This window comes from Rhinoderma darwinii, chromosome 11, assembly GCF_050947455.1.
Source record: "Rhinoderma darwinii isolate aRhiDar2 chromosome 11, aRhiDar2.hap1, whole genome shotgun sequence".
Classification (NCBI taxonomy): Eukaryota; Metazoa; Chordata; class Amphibia; order Anura; family Rhinodermatidae; genus Rhinoderma; species Rhinoderma darwinii.
Genome location: NC_134697.1, coordinates 79,920,314 through 79,943,329, shown reverse-complemented (window position 1 = coordinate 79,943,329; position 23,016 = coordinate 79,920,314). Strand labels below are relative to the sequence as shown.

The 23,016-nt window shown below is 42.5% G+C and overlaps 1 protein-coding gene across 8 annotated transcripts in view; it reads right to left on the bottom strand.

Annotated features, from left to right (window-relative positions):
* Positions 1 to 23,016, bottom strand: part of ZMIZ1 (zinc finger MIZ-type containing 1) — a 318,498-nt gene that overhangs the window by 11,960 nt on the left and 283,522 nt on the right. For 7 of the 8 annotated variants that reach the window (XM_075841809.1, XM_075841811.1, XM_075841810.1 and 4 more), the window contains 11 exons: positions 16,126 to 16,270; positions 15,512 to 15,626; positions 14,572 to 14,789; positions 14,132 to 14,330; positions 12,722 to 13,009; positions 10,066 to 10,248; positions 7,872 to 7,949; positions 4,051 to 4,225; positions 3,261 to 3,447; positions 2,852 to 3,062; positions 27 to 132 (listed from right to left, as the gene is read on the bottom strand). In XM_075841809.1, coding sequence (XP_075697924.1) covers positions 27 to 132; positions 2,852 to 3,062; positions 3,261 to 3,447; positions 4,051 to 4,225; positions 7,872 to 7,949; positions 10,066 to 10,248; positions 12,722 to 13,009; positions 14,132 to 14,330; positions 14,572 to 14,789; positions 15,512 to 15,626; positions 16,126 to 16,270 — 1,905 coding nt within the window. The remainder of the gene's footprint in view (positions 1 to 26; positions 133 to 2,851; positions 3,063 to 3,260; positions 3,448 to 4,050; positions 4,226 to 7,871; positions 7,950 to 10,065; positions 10,249 to 12,721; positions 13,010 to 14,131; positions 14,331 to 14,571; positions 14,790 to 15,511; positions 15,627 to 16,125; positions 16,271 to 23,016) is intronic. The other variant, XM_075841813.1, reaches the window with a different exon arrangement.

The window sequence follows — 23,016 nt, the reverse complement described above, 5'->3', positions numbered from 1 at the left end:
TCTGCGAGGAAGCGTTAAGAACTTACTTTTTGTAATACAGTGTTCAGCTGGGAGCAACCTCTTCTTCAACAAACCCTGCAGTACTGAACGTACTGAAGGCCGATGAACTAACTGCAGCACAAACAGGTGGGACTGTAGGGAAGAGAAGTAGGAGTCAATCTATACAAGATTAGCAACAAGCAATCCCTCCATCTTCATGTCCAGATAGCTTAATGTCTACAGGTGATAAGGACTAAACACTGTTTCAGGGTCGGTTTTAGGGGTACGCGACCTGTGCGAGTGCACAGGGTGCTGCACCCTATCAGCATGTAGGGGGCGCAACTGGGCTCTGCCTTTGCTCTGTCCTCCTTATACACACACACACACACACACACACGGAGGAAACAAGAGCAGAGGAGGATATGTTCCTGCCAGTGTGTGTGTGTGTGTGTGTGTGTATGTATGTCTATATATTTACCTTTGTGTATGTATATATTCCAGAATGTGTGTATATATATTTGCCTGTTTGTCTAAATCTGTCCTTCTATGTATGTTCCAGTATGTGTGTGTCTATATATGTGGTTGATTTTTGGTTTGTGGAGGGCAGCAATAGAGAATCCCGCACAGGGCGCCATCCAACCTAAGGCCTCATTCACACGGCAGGGTTTCCCGGCCGGGTGCCGGCCGTTCATAAATCGTCCGGCACCCGGCTGCATTAGGAATGATAGACCCCTAATGGGGCTATTCACACGACCGATTTTTTGACGGCCGGGAAATCCGGCCGTCAAAAAATAGGACATGCTCTATCTTTGCCCAGGCACCCGGCCGCCCGGCTCCCATAGAAGTCTATGGGGCCGGGTATTACACGGCCATCACCGGAATGACCGGCGCTTGCGCTCTATCTCCTCCTCACAGCGCAGAGTGCATGTGAGGAGGAGGAGTTGATGCCATTCTGACGAATGGCATCGCTGTACACTGTGTTGCAGGGCCGGGGTGTACAGCAGGTGGAGGGAGCGCTGCGCTGGCTCCCTTCCCCTGCTTGTTAAAAGCACCCTGGCTCGGCGACACCTTCGATGGCGCCGCTAGTAGCAGCAGCTGCTGCTGCTGCGGCTGCTACTACTGCAGCGATGCCACTATAGCAGAGCAGGGAGGTATCTCCCCGCTCTGCTATGTGCTAGCCGCACTTTAGCTCCTTGAAGGAGCGGAATCCCCGTGTTTTCGGGGATTCCGCTCCTGGACAGAGCGCTTGATGTCTCTGTCCATATCTGGGCAGTGACATCAGGGGAAACTCCTGAAGCGGAATCCCCGAACACATGGGGATTCCCCTTCAGGAGCTGCCGCTGATGTCACTGTCCGGATCTGCCCGGCCCGGCACGGATGCATAACTTTATGCAAACCGGCCGGGCAAAATGGCCGATTTTACCGGCCGACACTCGGGCTCGGGAACGACCCGGTCGTGTGAATCCCGCCTAAGGCCAGCCCTGTTCCAAACCACGTCAAACCTTTTTAGGAAATGGGAACTATGTAGGAGGTAAGGGGCTAAGGTCCAAGCTTATAATAATAACAACGTATATCCCTTTAATGCCAACACCACATCAATGTGTAAACTTGTCTTCTATGATGGGTTATCTCGGAAATATCTGAAGGAGGTATGGAAAAAAAACAAAACAAAAGTGGTTCCACACACATTGATGTAAATGTGCGTAAGTATTTTGCTCCTGTCTCACCAGCATTACAATATTTTTACAATTAGAACACTAGTCATTAAAGGGGTTATCTCACAAAGACCACTCCTGTCCTTATGCTTTATTAGGGCATATGGATGTATACGGATCTGCTGGGGAGACCTCTCTGACCCAGAGCCAAAAGCCACTAATAAGCTGAAAGGCCTCAATGTAATACTAGGAATACAACTAGAAGAACAGGAAATGTTCCTGTATAAAAATGTTACCCATTGTCGCAAATATGGTTCATCTGTGATGTTGATTTTCTGCTTAATTTTATCATACAATCACTAATTGCAGTTTCTCAATTTTTATTTTCGAGATCTCTGGAACCCTTATTGTTTCCTTCCAGTGGACAAAAATCAATCCTGGCCCCAAGACGGGCAGACAGGTGCAAGACACAGCTCTGATCACATCCAAAACGTGCCCTGAAAACTCATCTTTTTAGACTGGCCAATTTTCCCTAATTTGACTCCTTTCCGTGTCCCCCCCCTTTTCCCCCCTGACCCCCTTATTCTGCAGTATCCCCCGCACTCCTTCTCTTTCATGTCCGTCATACACAGATACCGGCTGGTGACCGGCTCATGCAGCTTTATGTGTACTACCCCATATGTGTAAAAGACGGCTGGACCGTTGTACTGAACAAACACTTATTAAATTTTGTGTCTCCCTTATTTCCTCATAGATTGTAAGCTCTTGTGATCAGGCTCCTCACTCCCCTTATTTGAATTGTAGATTCGTTTTGTCACTATGTAACGTCTGATATTGTTTGTTTCATGTTCCCTCTGAATTGTAAAATGCTGCGGAATATGTTGGCGCTATATAAATACAGATTATTATTATTACCATCATCATCACATGACCAGGACAGATTTTATACCATAGAAGAAAACCATTGAATGACTGTAAAGCAGAGATGTTGAGCAATTTATACAGAAACTACATTGAAAAATTGTATAACTTTTAATTATACGAAGAATAACCTTTATTTCCCAAAAACTGGAATACCATTATCTACTTTTTTTCATGTTCCATTGTTAACAATTATCTTCCATATACAGCCACCTTTTCTAAAATTGAATACATTATATAGATAAAAATGAAATAGATGATCAAGGAAGGTTCTGGTACAGAAGGAGTGCACTTACACAACAACAGGCAGTGACGGTAATCTGGATGGTATTGCGGCCCGGCTGGCAAACGTGCTTGAGGTGCAAAGGTTTATGTGAAGTCTTGTTGTCCCCCCGCTCTATGGTGAGAGGGGTGGCATTGACGCTGACTTGTACAGATGCGGGCCAGTTGGTGTTCATCTGTCGGTCTTCATGATGGTAGCACTTAAATTGCAATTCCAGGTCAGACCTGTTACAGACAACAGTAAATATATTGATCATCTTCTAAAACACGCTGAACTACATCAAGAACAAAAATGTCATGTCTAAAATATTGTCAAAAATACATAAAGTTACAGAAAATGTATCATTTAAAGGTTGCTTTACATTAATAGACTTAAGAAGCATTAGAAACATTTATGAAGCTACAAAACCAAGGAAGCTTTACCTCCACATAAGAGTCTGGTGGACGGTCGGCCGCAAGTGGAATACATGGTTGCTGACAGCGAGGTTGTGCTCCAGTCGGAAAGGCTCCAGGACTACTCCATCCCGAACAGGGAACGTTAGACGGAGTTCGTCTGTGTGGCTGGCGGAGATCGACGAAGGAGAGAAAGCGTGAACTTTCCCTTTTGCATCTGCAGGATGACAATGTAAAGAGTAGTAAGATACTCTCAAAATTGGAGTAACAGAACCACCCCAAATGTCAAGTAAATAGCCGGTAAAACGGTCACAAAATACACAACTAAAACCTTTCCCATTTATATTGAGGCCATGTAAATAATCTCTTGGAGGCTTGATAACCACATACATTAACAATAATGGAAGAAAAAATAAATGAAATAAAAAAAATCTATAGATTTGTAACCTGTGACTGACTGTGCAAGTTAGGCTTCGTTCACATCTGTGTTGGGGTCCCGTTCTGACGTTCTGTCGGAGGTTTCCGTCAGAACGGGGCCCTGAGCAGATACAAACTGACTGTTTACAATGGTGACGGATCCGGTGCCCATGGTTTCAGTTTGTGTCTGTGGTGCACCAGACCAGTCGTTTTGCCGGAAGCAATAGCGTAGTCACCGGATCCGACACCATTAAAATCAATTGTCAGTTTGTGTCTGCTCAGGGCCCCATTCTGACGGAAACCTCAGACGGAACGTCAGAACGGGACTGCAACACAGATGTGAACCAAGCCTTACATGACAAAATAATCTTATAGTCAAGGCTTATAGTAAATTCTTACTCACTTGGTGGTGGAGGTAAAGAGCTCATGTTTGGCTTGATGTCTGGAGGGAATGGAGGCTTGACATCTTGACTGGGGGACAGGTATGGCGGGATAGTACTGCCAGGAGTCATAGGTGGTGTGGGGTTTCCAGGAACAGGTGAGTGAGGGTAATTGCCAACAGGAACCGGCCTGGAGGGCTGAAAAAACATCATAACAGGTCAGTTAATATGGTTATACATTTTGAATTGTTACCCAAACACCATGTACACTCTTATAAAATAAGTTACGAACATTCATATGTGAAAAAAATCATTATAAACAAGCTAAACCCTTTTTAGAGCGTTTCCAACTAAAATACCACATAGAGCTTGACATACAGCTCTACTGAACTCCTAAATGTGAAATCTGTCCAGTTAATGCAGTAATACATCACCTGCCGTTATACAAGTGGCAGACATAATTGCCACAAAGCTGAAGCCATTTTTTAACAACTCTGCAGAAGAAGTCAATGTCCTTTCAGCTTCTAAAGGATTCAATTAATTAAAAAAGTTTACGAAAGCCTAGTTGATCGTACATAAATGTTCTACAAATGCCCTATGAAACCATTCACACCCACAATAAAACATTATAGTTTATAAAGGTACCGCAAAAAAAAATAAAAAAAAATTAAATCCTGTTTAAGGATATAATTTTTATAACTATTGTAAACTGTGCTGTTACATGAAAATAAAAAGTTATTAATAGCTCATGAAAAGATTCATAGATAGTAAAGAAAACGGTACAACCTAGAGTTATACACCTTTGAAAAAGACATTTTTATAAAAATAAAAAATAATTGTGTGTTTTGTGCAACTTTCTATTAAAAATTATTTTTACTTTTTGAGATACAGCTGCTTTGTATCCTGTATACATGATGCAATTGTATCTAGAGTTGAGACCTGTATCCGTCAAGTAAGTGGGACTGACGGGTTCAGTGTCAGTGGGTGATGCAGGATCAAGCTGTTAACGATCACTTCTAAGTTCATAACTTAGATGTGATCGATTACTGGTGGATGACACACAGGACCCACTGACACTGAACCCGTCAGTGTCGATGACCAGACAGATTCAGGTCTCAGCGCAAGATACAGCTGCTCTGTATACAGAATACAGAGCAGCTGTATCTCAAAGAGCAACAATAATTTTTAATAAAAACTATTTAGAAAGTTGCACAAAACACACTGATACACATTTATTTATATATACAGAGAAGGAAATAAGTATTTGATCCCTTGCTGATTTTGTAAGTTTACCCACTGTCAAAGACATGAACAGTCTAGAATTTTTAGGCTAGGTTAATTTTACCAGTGAGAGATAGATTATATATATATATAAAAAAAAAAAAAGAAAGTCACATTGTCAAAATTATATATATTTATTTGCATTGTGCACAGAGAAATAAGTATTTGATCCCTTTGGCAAACAAGACTTAATACTTGGTGGCAAAACCCTTGTTGGCAAGCACAGCAGTCAGACGTTTTTTGTAGTTGATGATGAGGTTTGCACACATGTTAGATGGAATTTTGGCCCACTCCTCTTTGCAGATCATCTGTAAATCATTAAGATTTCGAGGCTGTCGCTTGGCAACTCGGATCTTCAGCTCCCTCCATAAGTTTTCGATGGGATTAAGGTCTGGAGACTGGATAGGCCACTCCATGACCTTAATGTGCTTCTTTTTGAGCCACTCCTTTGTTGCCTTGGCTGTATGTTTCGGGTGATTGTCGTGCTGGAAGACCCAGACACGAGCCATTTTTAATGTCCTGGTGGAGGGAAGGAGGTTGTCACTCAGGATTTGACGGTACATGGCTCCATCCATTCTCCCATTGATGCGGTGAAGTAGTCCTGTGCCCTTAGCAGAGAAACACCCCCAAAACATAATGTTTCCACCTCCATGCTTGACAGTGGGGACGGTGTTCTTTGGGTCATAGGCAGCATTTCTCTTCCTCCAAACACGGCGAGTTGAGTTAATGCCAAAGAGCTCAATTTTAGTCTCATCTGACCACAGCACCTTCTCCCAATCACTCTCACAATCATCCAGATGTTCACTTGCAAACTTCAGACGGGCCGGTACATGTGCCTTCTTGAGCAGGGGGACCTTGCGGGCACTGCAGGATTTTAATCCATTATGGCGTAATGTGTTACCAATGGTTTTCTTGGTGACTGTGGTCCCAGCTGCCTTGAGATCATTAACAAGTTCCCCCCGTGTAGTTTTCGGCTGAGCTCTCACCTTCCTCAGGATCAAGGATACCCCACGAGGTGAGATTTTGCATGGAGCCCCAGATCGATGTCGATTGACAGTCATTTTGTATGTCTTCCATTTTCTTACTATTGCACCAACAGTTGTCTCCTTCTCACCCAGCGTCTTACTTATGGTTTTGTAGCCCATTCCAGCCTTGTGCAGGTCTATGATCTTGTCCCTGACATCCTTAGAAAGCTCTTTGGTCTTGCCCATGTTGTAGAGGTTAGAGTCAGACTGATTAATTGAGTCTGTGGACAGGAGTCTTGTATACAGGTGACCATGTAAGACAGCTCTCTTTAATGCAGGCACCAAGTTGATTTGGAGCGTGTAACTGGTCTGGAGGAGGCTGAACTCTTAATGGTTGGTAGGGGATCAAATACTTATTTCTCTGTGCACAATGCAAATAAATATATAGAATTTTGACTATGTGATTTTCAGCTATTTTTTTAAATATAATCTATCTCTCACTGGTAAAATTAACATAGCCTAAAAATTCTAGATGTCTTTGACAGTGGGAAAACTTACAAAATCAAAAATATATTTCAAGGGTACATACAGTAGCCTTTAAGGGTTTTCTTAGGTTAAATTCACACCACACTTCTTGGGAAGGTTCGGGATATACGTTTTGAAAATTTCTCAAAATACACTTCGAACATGCCCATAGACTTCAAAACACAACAGTTGAGATACAGTTGCCTTAATAGTATTGAAAAGAACCGTCGACCCACTTTTCAATACAATGTGGCAAACATTGTGTTGATAATGGCAGACGTGTGAAAACGTAAAGACATCTATTTGATTTCAAATGATCAAACCGAACGTAATCTATAAACCGGATGTGGACCGAACCTAATCCATGGCATCCAAGAATGAAAGAATTTTGTTTGTTACGGTTTGGAATCTGTCAGACATTTGACCCGACAGCTCAACTCGGGGCTAAAAGTTATCATAAATCTGCATGTAGCTTTAGATGTGAACACAATGCAACTTAAAAAAATAACCGCAAAATTATGAGTACAGTCTTCTTCACACAGTTCATCAACGTCATAGAGAAACGTTTTACGTTTTTCGTGTGGAGCTATGCACTAAAAAGTTATACAGATAAAAAATTATCTTGAGCACATTTCGGCTATGTTCACATCAGCGTCGGGTTCCTTTCATCGGTTCTGTTCGACCATTCCGTTCAAGGAACCGATGAATGGAAAGCCAAATGGAAACCATGGAAAGCCAAATTGAAATCAATGGTAATGCAAACAGAAACTATGGTTTCAGTTTGGCTTTCCGTTCATCGGTTCCTCCGAAGGAAAGGTCGAACGGAACTTTTGAGAACGGAAGCCCAACGCTGATGTGAACAGGCCCAGACTAAAACCAACCAAAACATTACCATTGAAATCAATGGTAATGTAAATGGAAGCTATGGTTTCCGTTCATCAGTTCCTCCGACATAAAGGTCAAACAGAGTCGATGAATGGAAGCTCAATGGTGATGTGAACAGGTCCATCGTAACATAATTCAGCAACCCCACCCTCCCAATTTGATAAGATTTGGTATGAATTTACACTCACCCCGTTCATACTGCCTTGGCTATAGCTATTGTAGCCGCTCCCAGAAAAGTTGTTATTTTGTCCATTAAACTGCTCTGGCTATTAAAAAAAAAAAATAATAATAATGAATTAAAAAATGTTAAATAAAAATAAAGAGAGTGACTGAAAATATGAGGAAAAAAAAAAGCAACAGATAATTACAGAGGTTCTCCAGCCAAAACCTATTGATTGGAGATCCATATCTTCATAATACGAACAGCTCAGAAGGCACTCTAACCTAAAGTGGTATTTTGGTTTCAGCAAATAAATGTTATTCTTTGTATAATGAAAAGTTCTACGATTTTCCATTCTACTTTCTGTATCAATTCAAGATCTCTGCTTGCAGTCATTCAATAGAAACCTTCCAGTGGATACAAATCCATCCTGGTCATGTGATGGTCACATCATTACACAAAAAATAATATTTCTTTGCTGAAACCAGAATTGCAAAACAATAATTTAACCATTTGTAAAATGTAACTTCTTCTACGGTTACTAGGCAGATATGAATAGCATTTGTCTATAATATATATAATCCCTATGCCATCTAGGGGGTGATGATCCTAAGGGAGCGAGCTTAAAAAAACCACAAGATTTCCTCATCACAGAATCGAAGTAAGATTTTGGGGTTGTTGGAGAAAATTCTCGCTGTTTCATAGAATTGTACTTTATGCCGAAAACTCGTAATAATCTCCTAATAATATAATTTGTTAGGAGTTGTTACTAGAAGAAAAATGGCAGTGCACCTGGGAAACCTAGGACTGGTGGGAGCTGTATACTCCCGGATATACTACATAATACTAAAACAAGTTTTCCTGCTTATTTAAAAGGGTAGCCAGATCCCTGGAATTCGAGCGCTGCCGGTCCAGTCTTCCCCGCCGCTGTTTATTGACATGGCTGCATCGATGACATGCTTGTAAACCAACATGACCGCTGAATCCAATCGCTAGTCTCAGTAGGTATACGACACTGGATCGCTGAGGAAGTCAATAAACAGTGGTGGGGAGGACCAAAGGCGCTGGAACAGGATCTGTGAGGTAACGGCTCTGTTTATTTTTCTTAATGCATCCTTGGCCAATTTTTTGAATAACTGTGAAAATCCCTTTAAGTTCGAATCATAGTGGGTCAGAAATGGTTACCAGAGGAAAACACAATTTACCTAAAATGGTATAAAGCATTACTCCTGCTAAATTGTGGAGCTCTGTTTAAGAGTAAAGTGTGTTGCAGGTTTAGGGTGTGGGATTTTTTTCAGTAGCTAGGTCTTTAGGATTGATTTTATTGACAAAACAAAGGAAAAAGAAGCAACGTAAGCCTCAGGGCACCTTGACATTGAGTATTTACCTTACGATTATCATGTACGTCGGGAAGATTCCCGACATAAGCAATAAATGTGTTCAGTGATGTCAGGGGCCACTCCAGAGCCGAAATCCCCAGCCAGAGCGTTGCTGACTCTCTGGCTGGGGACTCCGGCTTTGAAAACCTCCTGATGTCACTGTCCATATATGGACAGTGACATCAGGAGCAGGGCCGGAGTACCCGTGCAGAGCTCTAGCGGATGCTTTGCCCGGGGACTCCGGCGCTAGGGAAGCTCTTGAAGTCACTGTCAGACTATGGACAGTGACTTCAGGAGTTTTCCCAGGGCCAGTCCACGGGCGACGTATCCCACTGTAGGCCATACACTGGGATATATTTTGGCGTTTCGTCCGAGGTATACGCTGGAAGTCTTCCCGACGTATGCCTCAGACAGACGGCTAAAACGTGATGTGAATGGGGCCTGAGTTGAGGCAAGGTGCCATCAAAGCAATCTGTCATTTTGTCCGACCCGTTCACTGTGTGGATACAGGAGAAAGTAACTTTGGAGCCCTGCATACTTGTCAGAGTGACCGTTATATACAGGAGCTCAAGCAGATGGCAATGTGTCAACTAAGAGTAAGATGTGTGAGAAATGTAGTCCAGTATTACTAGCTTTACATGACCGTATTTTTTTTGAACACTTTCTATGCAATAATATAATACTTACAAAAATGTGAGAAAGAAAAAGAATATGCAAAACATATGGCTACAGAAAAAGGATGCACCAATGTGTGCACATAGAAAATAAACTATTCCATACTTGGAACCAAATAAGAAACAATAGCACTGCTTCCCTAAAGCTATGACCCAATTCACTTTTCACCTTGTAATATTGCCCCATGCCCACACTGGGTGGCGGGTATTGTCCAGCATTCTGTTGTCCTGCTATCCTTTGGCCTGGGTAGTTTGGAGAGGTCATGGGTCTGGCAGTATTGGGGCTTGGGTATTGCCCAGGCTGATTAGTAAACTGACTGCTTGGTCCATATTGCTGGCTACCATAGTTGGGCTGTAAAGAAAGGAAAAACAAAAATCAACACTTACTACTTAAATGACATCTATATGTGTATGTATTGGGGAAATTCTACATAATCACTAGCCGCTAACTTCCATCCATGTTACAAACAACAGACAAAGGCAAAACTGTTTGAAAGCCCCACCCCCCCAGACGATGGACATCCAAATGTCAAAAATATAATGTCTATAAGCAGGTTAAGGGGGTTTTACACTGGGCAATTATCGGGAAAGCGATCGTTCATAGAAGGCTCATTGCCGATAATTGCCCTGTGTAAACAGGGAAGCGATCAGCAGATGAACGAGCAAATGTTGATCTGCTGATCATACAGGTTTAAAAAAGTAAAATATTATCGTTGTCGGCAGCACATCTGTGTAAACAGAGAAACGAGCTGACGACATGATAGTCACGTATGGGGACGAGCGATCAGAGTGACGACCGCTCGTCCCCATCCATAGCTCCGTGTGACTGGAGAAAACGAGCGCCGATCAACGAGCTGTCTCGTAGATCGGCGCTCGCTGCATCGGCCAAAATTGGCCGGTGTAATAGTCTCAGGGAGAGCGGGCCATATGAAGTGACGTGATTACCTGAAGAAAATGTCACAGGCCTGGTTATCATGAAAGAAATACATGTAGAAAATGATAGCAGTGTAATATTCCCACCATGGATAAAATTGGTTAAAGCATATCTCCAGTGATCTACTTCAAAACCTCTTAGGAGATGTACCTCATTGTGTAAATTCAAGTTTGTCATTTACAATTCATGAGTGCTCGCTGTGGTTTATTAGCGCCATTCACTCCATTCATTTCAATATATGGCAGAGTAGGAGCGGACTTGATTTACCTCCACTTGCTGAGAACGAGATAGCGCTATACCTAAATTAGCTTGACTATCTTACCCAAATGGTCCCATTGACAATAGAGCTACCGTTTTAAATCACCATTCCGGTTAACTAATTATCTAGAGTTTTTGGCGGCGCGAAGGGCGTTATATATATTTCTCTACACTATTGTGTCTTTACATCGTATCCACTGGACTACGCCGAAAGAGCAGCAGCCACTCCAGAGTCAACTTTACACTTTCCATAGAGTTGTGCCTGAATTTCAACAACTCCAAAAGGTGAGTGGAAAACCTACACTGTCAAAGCATTTAATAACTGTCCATTAGCTGTCAACCTACTAGCGCGCTCTGTGGCCCTTTTTTTTCTTTTATGGTCTGTAAAGGGAATTTGCTAGCCTATAAATTTCTCAAAGTCCATCATAACAGCATCTGCACTGATTAAACCCTTCAGGACCAGGTCAATTTTAACCTTGAGGATCGATCATTTTTTTTTATATTTCCCTCTTTCCATCCCGGCACTGATAACTTTTTCATTTTTTGTCCGATGTAGCTGTATGAGACTTTGTTTTTTGCGGGACAAGTTGTACTTCATTTAGGTACTATTTTTTGATACATTTACATTATCGTTTAATTTATATACATTTTTTTGGGCAGAAATGTCGGGAAAAAAAGTAGTTCTGCTGCAGTTCTCTTTTTTTTTTTTTTTTTTTACACCATACACCGATCATCATAAATAATGTTATACATTTATTGTACAGGTTGTTACGGACGTGGCGAGATATGCATGTATTATTTCATGTTTTGGGACTTCTATTTTAAAAAGTGTATTTCTGTGAATTTTTAAAAAAAAAAAAAGTTTTTTTATTTTTTATTTAACATGACTTTTATTAACTATTTTTGGGGCGGAATTAATAGCGCAGTCGACTACGCTATTGATTCTGCCCCAAAATCCCTGAAACCTGGCGGAACAGAGACAAACGGAAACTATTACCAACGGAAGCGTTACCATTCAAATCAATGGTAATGCAAACGGAAAGCTATGGTTTCAGTTTTGTTTACGTTCGTGGGTTCCCCTGACAGAAAAGTCTGACGGAACCTACGAACGGAACCCTGACGCAGATGTGAACGAAGCCAAAGAGGGGTTAGAAAGGGGAAGTGTAATGTGAGCTAGAAGTCTGGTGGAAACAGTGACCGGTGACCAGCCTGCACCTCCACTGTATCTGTAACATGACAGACAATGATAACTTTCTGTAAACTAAGTAGGAAGAAGAGGTCTGCAACACAAATGGATGTGCTTTAAAGGGAACGGCTCTACGATGGTACTGCACATGAGGATTTAGAAAGAACATGATTTTTTTTTTATTTTATTTAAAATAAAAAGGGAAATTTGGGGCACATACGAAAGATAAGCAGAACCTGAAACACTCATCACTTAATTTTTCCCATGAATGGAAAGGGGAAGTAAAAAAAAAAAAACAGGCAGTTCACTTTCAACCACATCCTTAGCATTTTATATTGTAATTAATTGTGTTATTTTTAAAAAAGTCTAGTCCCTTTGAATATTATGTCCATTGTAATATAATATATATCCATATACTTTATAAAACGCACAGCTGTAGTTGCTCACCTCCCCTGGGTAAGGCCTTTTCATGCCTTGCATAGGCAGTGACTGGGGCCTGGGTCCAGGATAACTTTGCTGAGGCATCCTTTGACCATGTGCTCCAAAAGGGTTCATGCCAGGCCGAGGTTGATTCATTCCCATTGGTGGGCCGCTCATGTTAGAAGGTGCCATGTTGGGACCCATTCCAGATGGGTTCATATTTCCTGACATAGCAGAGGGGACTCTTTGGCCAGACTGACTCATGAACTGACTGTTGTAGGCCTGGGCTGGACCCATCTGGAAAGAGGAACACACCTTCAACAAAAGAAAAAGAAGAGAGTAAAATGCGACATGCGTTTCTGAAAGGGTTGAAGATTAACGCAGGAAAGGCACAAGATGGATAAGGGGGGGGGGGGTACATACAGATGTCACATTTTGCGTAGCATAAACAATTTGATATTCACAGTCATCTGAATATGTGTAGTGTTTAAGTTTTTTCCCCATAAAGCAATAGTACAAGTGGATATGAGAAACTTTTTTATATATCTTACAAGGCTCTTTTGCCCGTGCCTCCTGCACTGATCATTCACTCTGAATTTACGGCTAAAATCCTATACAATGAGGCCTTATTCACACGACAGGTGAAAACGGCTGGATAAAAATCAATGTATTTCTATGGGGCTATTAAAATTTTTAATTTTTGCCCGTTTTCACAGATCCCTCACTAGACTCAAGTCTATGAGGGATCTGTGAAGACGGGTCCCGCACGGATGCAAATCAGCCGTGAAAGACACGTGAATAAGGCCTGAGACAGAGATGAAAACAGCTCACTGAAGGATCAAGTTAAAAATGCTCACAGAAGTCTATGGAGAGAGGAGGGGGAGAAGAGAGCAGCTGAGGAGAGAGAAGGAAGCTGCTACTGCGACTAGTAAATGTTTTACTAGAATCCAGCACTGGGGTGAGATATAACACTGGAAACAGCAGCAGCATGGAAAAGATTATACAGCAGTAAGGTGCATTGTAGTTGTAAATCAAGCACTGGGGCGAGATAAAACGCTAGAAGCAGCGTCTGTCTGTGACTCTCTCCTCTGTCTCCGTCCAGCAGCTTCCTACTCCTCCTGCTCCCCCTCCCCACTCTATAGACTTCTATGAGCAGCTGTAACCTAATCCCTTCAGTGAGCTGTCTTTATCTCTGCCTCACTGAATACTGATTTTAGCAGTGCAAGTGGCGGGCGGGTAAGAGCCTGATAACTAGTGAAAGAGGCGTTGTTCTCTAATAAGATATATTATTGAGTTTCTTGTATTGACTAGTTCTATTTATAGATGGGGAAAAAAAATGAACACTGTAGTGTGTGCTATGGTATACGAAACGAACATAAACAACAGAATAGAAGGCAACAATAAGTAACACAGGAAAACAATGTAATGAGGACTCACTGGGCCATACTGGTTCATGTCCTTGTTCTGTGTCTCCTGCAGTGCTGCCACCGTAGCGGTTGCAGTGGCGGTAGCTGTAGCAGCTGCAGCAGCAACAGCAGCTGCAGCAGCTGCTGCTGCAGGCTGGGTAAAGTCCGCCGGTTGCCGTGTGTGAGACGGGATGCCCATTCCAGAAGGGTTATTGGGTCCACCAGGATAGCTGTTTAACAAGAGGTGATTAGCATTCCTTCAAATCAAAATGTACATAAGCTTCATAAACATTCATGACATTAAATCTTTAGCGCTACACCCACACACTAGATCGGTATTATTGAATCACTGGAACGCAAAACAACTCCGCAGAGGTGAATAATACATTGACAATTGTAAACGATTTCTTCCATGAGAAACCGGGTGCAAAGATCACAGAGCACTAGTGAAATGCACGTTGTCTTACTTACCTCCCTGCAAATCCACCGCCCCCTGGGTAGTTTGGACGCCCATACATGCTTTGCTGCATGTACGGCTGATTAGATGCTGCCTTCGAGGAAAATTGCTGCTGTTGGCCAGCAAACTGTGGGGAATTCATGCCAGCACTGTTGCTGTTCATGCCAGATGCCATGGGGTTGGCAGATGGGTTTAATGGATTGTTTGCATTAACCATTGGGTTCCCAAGTACCTAAAAAGAACAACAGAAAAAAGAAACACAACATAAGTTATGATGGTAGGTTAGGATATTGTATACATACCCTCTATAGATGTGCCTGAAATTAAAGACCCTGTACCTTCCCTGTTACACTAAAGGCAGAATACAAACTGTTATTATTCTTTAGATGGATAAACAGGACAAGGAAATGCTACACACACAAGTCCTTTATTTCCACAAATAGTTACGAGACGCTACTGCAGCTTCTAGTAAGTGTTCTATCTCACCCCAGTACTGGTTTCATAGCTACACTGCTCATTACTGCTATGATGTCCACCTTGCTGCTGCTTCTAAGGGCTACAATGAGATTGGGGAGCAGGATGTTGTCTTTTCTACGTGTGCAATGTATGGGAGACATGATAGCAGTTAGGCTCCATGAGATAGAGCCTGCAGAACGGAAAACTTCTAAAATAAAAAAAATGGTCATATAATGGCCAAAAATAGTGTTATTTGTGTAACACAGATATGAAGAAGAGTCACCCGATAGGTTAGGTAAGCTTTAAGTACTTTTTACTAAGATGTGAGGTTGAATCCAGCCAGTTAATATGTTCCCTCAGAATACCCTATATACGAGAGGAGGATATCAGATTGTAGGGACTGATGTGAGTGGATACAGCATGTGTACAACACCGTGGAATATGTTTGTGCTACATAAATAACGGGAAACAAACAATAAAAAAAAAAAAAGAACTTACCTGGCTCTGAGAGGTGTTTGTGACGCCCCAAACTGTAGTGACCACTGACAGAGAACCTGGGGGCTGACTTGTATTCTGCTGCCAAGGGACGGAGTCATAAGAGAAAGATCCATCGCTGAGAGATAAAAAAGAATAAGCAGGTAACAGATGGTTTGGAATTATTTCTAAACCAATCAATGCTGGTTTCCAGACCGGAGAACCAGGGTCAAGGAAACGACTTCAGTTTGCATTATGCGCAGTATAGACTGGACCTATTAACACAACACACCCTACCCTACTGTATTCAAAAAGTTACATTTTCATTGCCTTAAAGTTACCACAAAAAATTGGGAATCTGTTTGAGGACACAAAGTTGCGAACTTCATGCCATATTTGGACGTGGCATGCCCTGCCATTCATGGGGCTGCATTTGCAATATCAGTCAGCTGGGAAGTACACGGAACGGAAGGGTTGCGATCATGTTGGTAAAGTTACTTCTGCGTCAGAAGGGGATTTATGCAGCTCAGTACAAAAATAGGGACTATGGCAATAACCAAAATGAAGAGAAGCCAAGTTTTTCGTTTTGCAATGCTAAACCTGCTGAGAAGTGCGTCATCTCTTTAATGCATGCTTACCCATGGGACAGGGATGGTTTCATGGAGGTCAAAGAATTCATGGGGGGCTGCATGGGGAGTTTCCCTGGGGGGTCGTTCTGTCTGTTCTTTTGGTGGCGCAGAAGAAGCAGCCTTCCCAGTTCTTCACACCACGAGGAAAGGAGGGCTGGAAAAGTACAAATACGACGACTTATACAAAGAAAACAAAATTTGCAAACCATAAAACACAGCGATATAGGAACATAATGGCAATTACAAATGCCATCATATTAATAGCGCAGTACTAAATCAATCACTATACCTATAAAGCGTACCGGTAGTCTCGTACCCTTGACCTATCAATCATGCCCTTATACTGGATCACAATGTACATTTCATAGGCAGAATAGTGTTGCACAGATCAGAAAGGTGACGCTATCCCACAGATCACACATTTTGTAAGTATCATTGAACTGCACCTTGAATTAAAGCAAGACTTGTGTTCCACGGTCATCCATGTCATTCTAATGAAAAATGAGTAAGTAGGAAGGGCATGTGGAATTGGAGAGGGGCTGAGGCTCAGCTTGAGGCATGTGGGCCTGACACATACAGACAAAAAACAGACGGCTAGAAGCACCAGAGCAGACACTGGGGAGCGCGCGCACGCACACTCCTCCATAGTGTCACACTCCCCTGCAGGCTGGCGTACACAGTAACAATGACAATGATGTATTCTAACACCAGGGAGTGGTTATCATTGCTACAGAGGAGATGCAGATGTCAAGCCCCGCAGCCGGCAATACAGAAATGCTTGAAAGTAATAAATGTATAAACACAAACATGATAAAACCTGAACAAAAAAACAAGTCCTAGTAACGTATACAACATAGGTATGGGGTAAAGCGTCTACTCGGCAGCTTATCTAGACAATACATTTAGGGCTCATTCAGACGAGCGTAATTCTCCTCCGTGTGCTGTCCGTCTAAATAACGGACAGCACACGGACCCATTCATATCATAGGGGCTATTTAGAGATCCGTGAGTTTTCATGCAGCGTGTGTCCGTTGTGTGACACTCACTGCATATCCTGTATTGCTGCGTTTTCACGACCATTAAAGTCTATGGGTGCGTGAAAACCATGGACAGTGCATGGACGACATCCGTGTGCTATCCGTGTTTTACGCATCAATTACATAGAAAAGCAGAGAAATACATTTTTTTTAAAAAGTGCTTGCACGGACGTAAAAAACGCATGCCACACGCAAAGCACATTAATGCCAATACGCAACCGCACACGCACATGAAATGTAGGAAAAACGCTGCGTTTTTTACATGCGCAAACCATACACGCTCATCTGAATGTAGCCTTAGAGCTAAAACCTGTCAATATATTACCCAACGATGCTGAAACGGTTATCTGCTATTACATTGGGTTAGGTGTATAATGTGTTAACAAGAATTACCACTAGATGGCGCAGTTGCTTTATTTCACTTGCTTTGTGACAAATTTCAGATGGAAGAACAGCAAATCCACCAATAACGTCATCGATTGCAGAGATTTTACCACCTCCGTGCTCACTCACTACCTCTCCCGTCAGTTTATTTGTGAATGGTATATTGCATAGTCTTTTACATAATTGGCATAAAAATTTCCTCGTTCGCTGGCAGCAGTATTAAAATTACATGCAGGATAAACCTTATTGAGCTGCAAGAGCAGAAAAATAATGGAGATCATAACGAAAGTCACGCGAGCTTAGGAGCACTCGATTCAAAGCGAGAAGAATGACAGAAAGGACTCGCAAAACAAATCTCATCCATACGCTGCGTAAATAGTGAGCGGAAAAACTGCTCAGAAATTGACCTGCGGTGCAGAATTTTCATACATTTTAGTTGTATTTGCGTAAACGCTGCTTACTTGTTGCGGGTTTTCCCCACTGAATTCAATGGGGAGATAAAACTTGTAACAAATAGCAGTAGTTGCGATTCCGCCGCAAAAAAAGCAACTCAGAACCCAGAAGTCTGTGTTTCTTCCTCCAGGCCGGCCTCCTGGGATGATGTTTTATCCCACTTGACCGCTGCAGCCAATCACAGGTTGTAGCGGTGGTCACATGGGATGAAACGTCATGCCAGGAGGCCGGTCTCCTAACAGGCCGACTAAGTGCTGCAGTTTTCCGCAACGGACATTCCGGACAAAGAACTGCGCCACAGTTTGGTGCGGTTTTTCGCCCGGAATTCCCTGCGCCGCACAGTGTGAATATGCTGCGTGCTATTACGCAGCGTATCCACCCCGTGTGAACTCAAATCAGACATGTGACCCAAAACCAGAAACTACATATGTTTAATTCCATAACCAAGAAGCACAGGACTCTAAATAGTTGTGGGGTCTTAATACTAGATATTCTCCAGAATTACCTGTGAAATATTTACAAAATTGTTAAAACCTGCCGCTTAAAGGGAACCTGTCGCCAGCATTTCACCCTCACCGGGTGCTGTCAAAGGTTCATTGCCGTTATCCCCTCTCCTAAATTCCTCCTCTGACTGTAAATGAATGGTCTGCAAACATTTTGCGCCTTTTGCATAATCAGTCAGTCTCGTTCGTTCCTCTTCTTATGCCCGCCCACTGCCGAAAACTGGCCCACCCTGAATGTTGTCAATCAAAAGTAAGATGTCAATCACTATAAAACTGAATACTAACGGTACAGAGCTACTTAGAAGACAATTGTAGCTTACATGAAAATGTTTTTCCACCCCCTACCACCAGGTATTGCTGGTTTAATAGGTGAAATTCCGGTGACGGGTTCCCTTTAATGTTTAACGTGTCCCCTAATTTGACAATGCAAAAGGTGGTGACTAGAGTTTTGACGTGCCGTACGAGGAGCAAGGCAATTTAATGTAATAAAACACATAGCAACTTGTTTATTTTGCAAAAATGTTCTTATTTCTTTTATCAAAATATTCAAATCGACAATACACATGAAGATAAGGGCCTGTTCACATCCGCGTCGGGTTTCCGTTTAGGCTTTCCGTTAAACTTTTCCGTCAGAAGAACAGCAGGACAAATAAAGTATAGTTTCCGTTTGCAATACCTTTGATTTTAATGGTATTTCTTTGGTTTCAGTTTGCCTCCGTTCCGCTAGGTTTCAGGGTTTTTTCACGGAAACAATAGCGCTGTGTGCTATTCATACATTGTTCATATACAACTAAAATGCTATTCCGTTTGTCTTTCCGTTCATCCAATGGTACAGCCCAAACAGAAGGCCAACGCGGATGTGAACAGGCCCTTATGGATTGACATGGTTTAACATTACCCATAGTGCCAAGCGTCCATAGAACAGCCAGACGTTTATCCCATGGAAGCTATGGCTCTGTGCGGAGAATTCACGAGGAGGGAAGATTGGCGTCTTGCTACGCCGGTGCAATATTTCCGGGGTCCGTCCCCTTTCTCAAGCATTTATTGGCGAGTATTTTGATAATTTAATATTTCAATAAAAAAATCAAGTTTTTGCAAAAGACACAGAAGTCGCTCCATGTTTTATTACATTGAAATCCTCAAATTTGATGTCTATTTGACCTAATCAATAAATATTAAGTTATGCACCCTCTTGAAGAGTTCGGCTTCGTCCACATCGGCGTTGGGTTTCATTTATGGGTTCCGTCAGACCTTTCCGTCAGAGGAACCCATCAACGGAAAGGCAAACGGAAACCACAGCTTTCCGTTTGCATTACAATTGATTTCAATGGTAACGCTTCCGTTGCAAATGGTTTTCCGTTTGTCTCCGTTCCGTAGGGTTTCCGTCTTATTGGTGGAAACAATTTGCAATGGAAGCATTACCATTGAAATCCAAGGTAATGCAAATGGCATAAATATTACACTGGTGAGTTACATGCGGATTTGGTTGCAGATTTTGGTTCAGCTTTCACTCATTCTTTTGCAATAAATTAAATCCGCTGCATTTCTGCAACGGACTACCGGCATCCACTGCAAATAAATGGGGTTTTTGTAACGGTTCATAAATAATCTGCAGAGTTTCAGCTGCAAATTTTCTGAAACGCAGATTAGAATCCGCAACAGATTTTACACTGTATGTGAATGAGCTTCGTTAAAACCCCATCCCCTTATATTTTACTCTACTGGGAAATTTCAGTGCGGATTCTGCAACCGAAATTCTGCAACAAATCCACAACGTGTGAACCCGGACAAAAAGGACGCACTTGTTTCTATTTGGCTAAACACGTCACCGGTTTGTGTTGATGCTGGTAATTAGTATGTCAGGAATGAGTTAAATCTGCTTAGTACAAGAGAGAGGGAGGGGGGGGGGGTGTCGCACTTCTACGTCTCCCCTCCCCCTCCTATGTTTTCACAGAAGCTGCCTGCATACTCCACAGCTTCAAGCTGGGAGGATGTATGTGAGAGATGGGTATACAGCAGACTCCTCTCCGTACACCATATGGCTGATTAACTTGCACTGTTGCTACATGAAACCAAACCTTTTCTTTCCATAGGGACTATAAATAGATATGGCATGGGCCGCAATGTGCCCCTTCCGAAACGCACTCACTTTAACTATTTGCTGCCTGTAATAATGTAGCGCCAAGTAGCATTTAGGTGGAGTAAACCAGTAAAGCAATAACAGATGCCACTAGTAGAAACACAACGCCAACACGAACCCTCGGTCGTTCAATTCTTAAGAAACAAAATTTACGCAAGTAGAAACGCCAGGTGGATTGTGTAGAAGGCAAGATACGGCATTATCCAAGATGGGGCCACACAAATAGAACATTTCCTCCAAAAATTGATCAACGTCACAATCAAAAATTGTGATTGCAAAATAAAACGGCACACAATCTACCCCGACCTACCGCATACGATCACTCGAAGTGGATCGTCACAATTCTTTATGTACTTTTTTTCATGCGACACTCCGGATACTCCGCTCTGATCGCCGGGGTACTTTCGGTGGCCTCCCGTAGGGCGTATGATTTCTGGCTAGAACCTACCTAACCTGAATGGGCAAAGATCTTGGAAACGTCCTACAATAGCTATGAAGTTGTAATACTATTCAATGCTAAATACAAGATCAGAGTATGTAAGACCTAATGGTGCGTGGGTGGGTGGGGGGATTATTTTCCATCTCTTTGCATTGCGCTGGTATCCAGAAGGTTAATATCTGGACCCAGTTGACAGATGGACCAATTAGGTCATGAAACAAAGGAAGACAGGAAATTGTCCCAGGTGACGTGCCGAGTGCCTCAGACGGCTCCTCTAGGCCTGGTTGGCAGGCAATGGAATTGATTGTTAGATGGGTAATACAGCAAAGGACAGAAATAGCATCCACCTACAGAGGAGGGGAGAGGGGGGGGATGCAGCAGTCACGTGAAGGAGAGATCTTCACTACACACTTCCCGTGTCCTTTACAGCTCTCCGACCAGAAATGTGGCATTAGAAAAATAGAATAAGCCGACAAGTGAATTATATAGACTTCAGATGCGACAGCTTTGCTGGTGCGGTAAGAACATTCGCGGGAGAGTGATAGAAAGTTGCTTTTTCAATACAGCAATTATTTCTGCTCATCTAGAAACTAATGTCACTGGTACATCAAGAGTTCGGGCTTGTCCGCACGTAACAGAATTGCTGCAGCAATACTGCAGAATCTAGCAGAAATTCCGCACCGTTTCCTGCATTTTTTTACTGCAGAAAACTCTGAATAACGCAGCCATTCAGTCCACTTTCCGCAGAAGGAATTGCTGCGGAACAGAGAATACGCAACGCAGGTGAATTTCTGGTCGGAAATTGTACGCGGCGTGTGGATGAGATTTGTTAAAACTCACCAACTTTGCTGCTGCGTATTTTCCGTCCGTCATTCCGTTGCGAGTGGACGAGCCCTAAGAGAAAACGGACCGTCTAGGAACCTATGGCAAGGAACGGAGGCGTTGCTCTCGAATGTTCCTGTGTCACATTTCTGATGCGGTTTGATAAACATGCTAAATCTAATATCCCAAGTACCAAAGGCGCCAAATGTAAATAAGAGCGACTTCATTATCCCCTTTATTACAGAAAGGAACAGAAGAAACCCGGCTCGTCCATGTTTCACTTGTGTAAAAATAGACGCCAGCGTCCTCGAGGGGGAACAGAGTGACACAGAGAGACGAGGCAATGTTATATGAAAATGACTCACCCTCATCCTCCAGCTGACAGAAGTACGTGTGCCGGTGAAAGACGCCATTATCATCATTACTTATTTACATGGCGCCGACATTCTCTACATTTAGAGGAAACAAGTGACTGTCATTTCCACGGAGGAGGAGGAGGAGGAGAGGGTTTCTAATTCTAATCAATACATTGTAGCGAAGCTTTGAGGGGGTCATGCATTAACATTAGTCTTTTCCATGGGTTCACACAATGTGACAGCTGGAGAAACTGCGGATGATGATGATGGTGGTATCTTATTAACTGTTTAAATGCCAAAAGAAACTTGTGCAAACATCCACCCCGTAGTCGTCCCCGAGATCTTCCTCACCTTGTTCTGAATCATTAGGATAAATAATTTATTTTCTGCGCAGCTGTTAACGTCTGGTGTGTCAAAGACCGACAAAAAATACGCATGATGTGCGAGTCGTGTTCAGTATCGCAATCTGCGAGTTGTGCACTTCTGGCGTTCGATCTATAGAACGATTATGTTATTAAGATGCAAATTACAGAGAGCAATTATTAATTTGCAAATGCCGTATCATACAGGTAAACGCAACTATTTCGGAGTATATCAGGGTTTGGCACACTAGATGTTAGTAAAGTCAAACTCTGCAAAGAGTCCAAAGAATTCTTCTCAATTCCACCTCCACCTAGTAAAAATACTAGAAAGTTGCTGGATTAAGATGGTCATAAAACGGCGTAATATATACTACCTGGTGCACCTGTGTCACAGCTGGAGTATA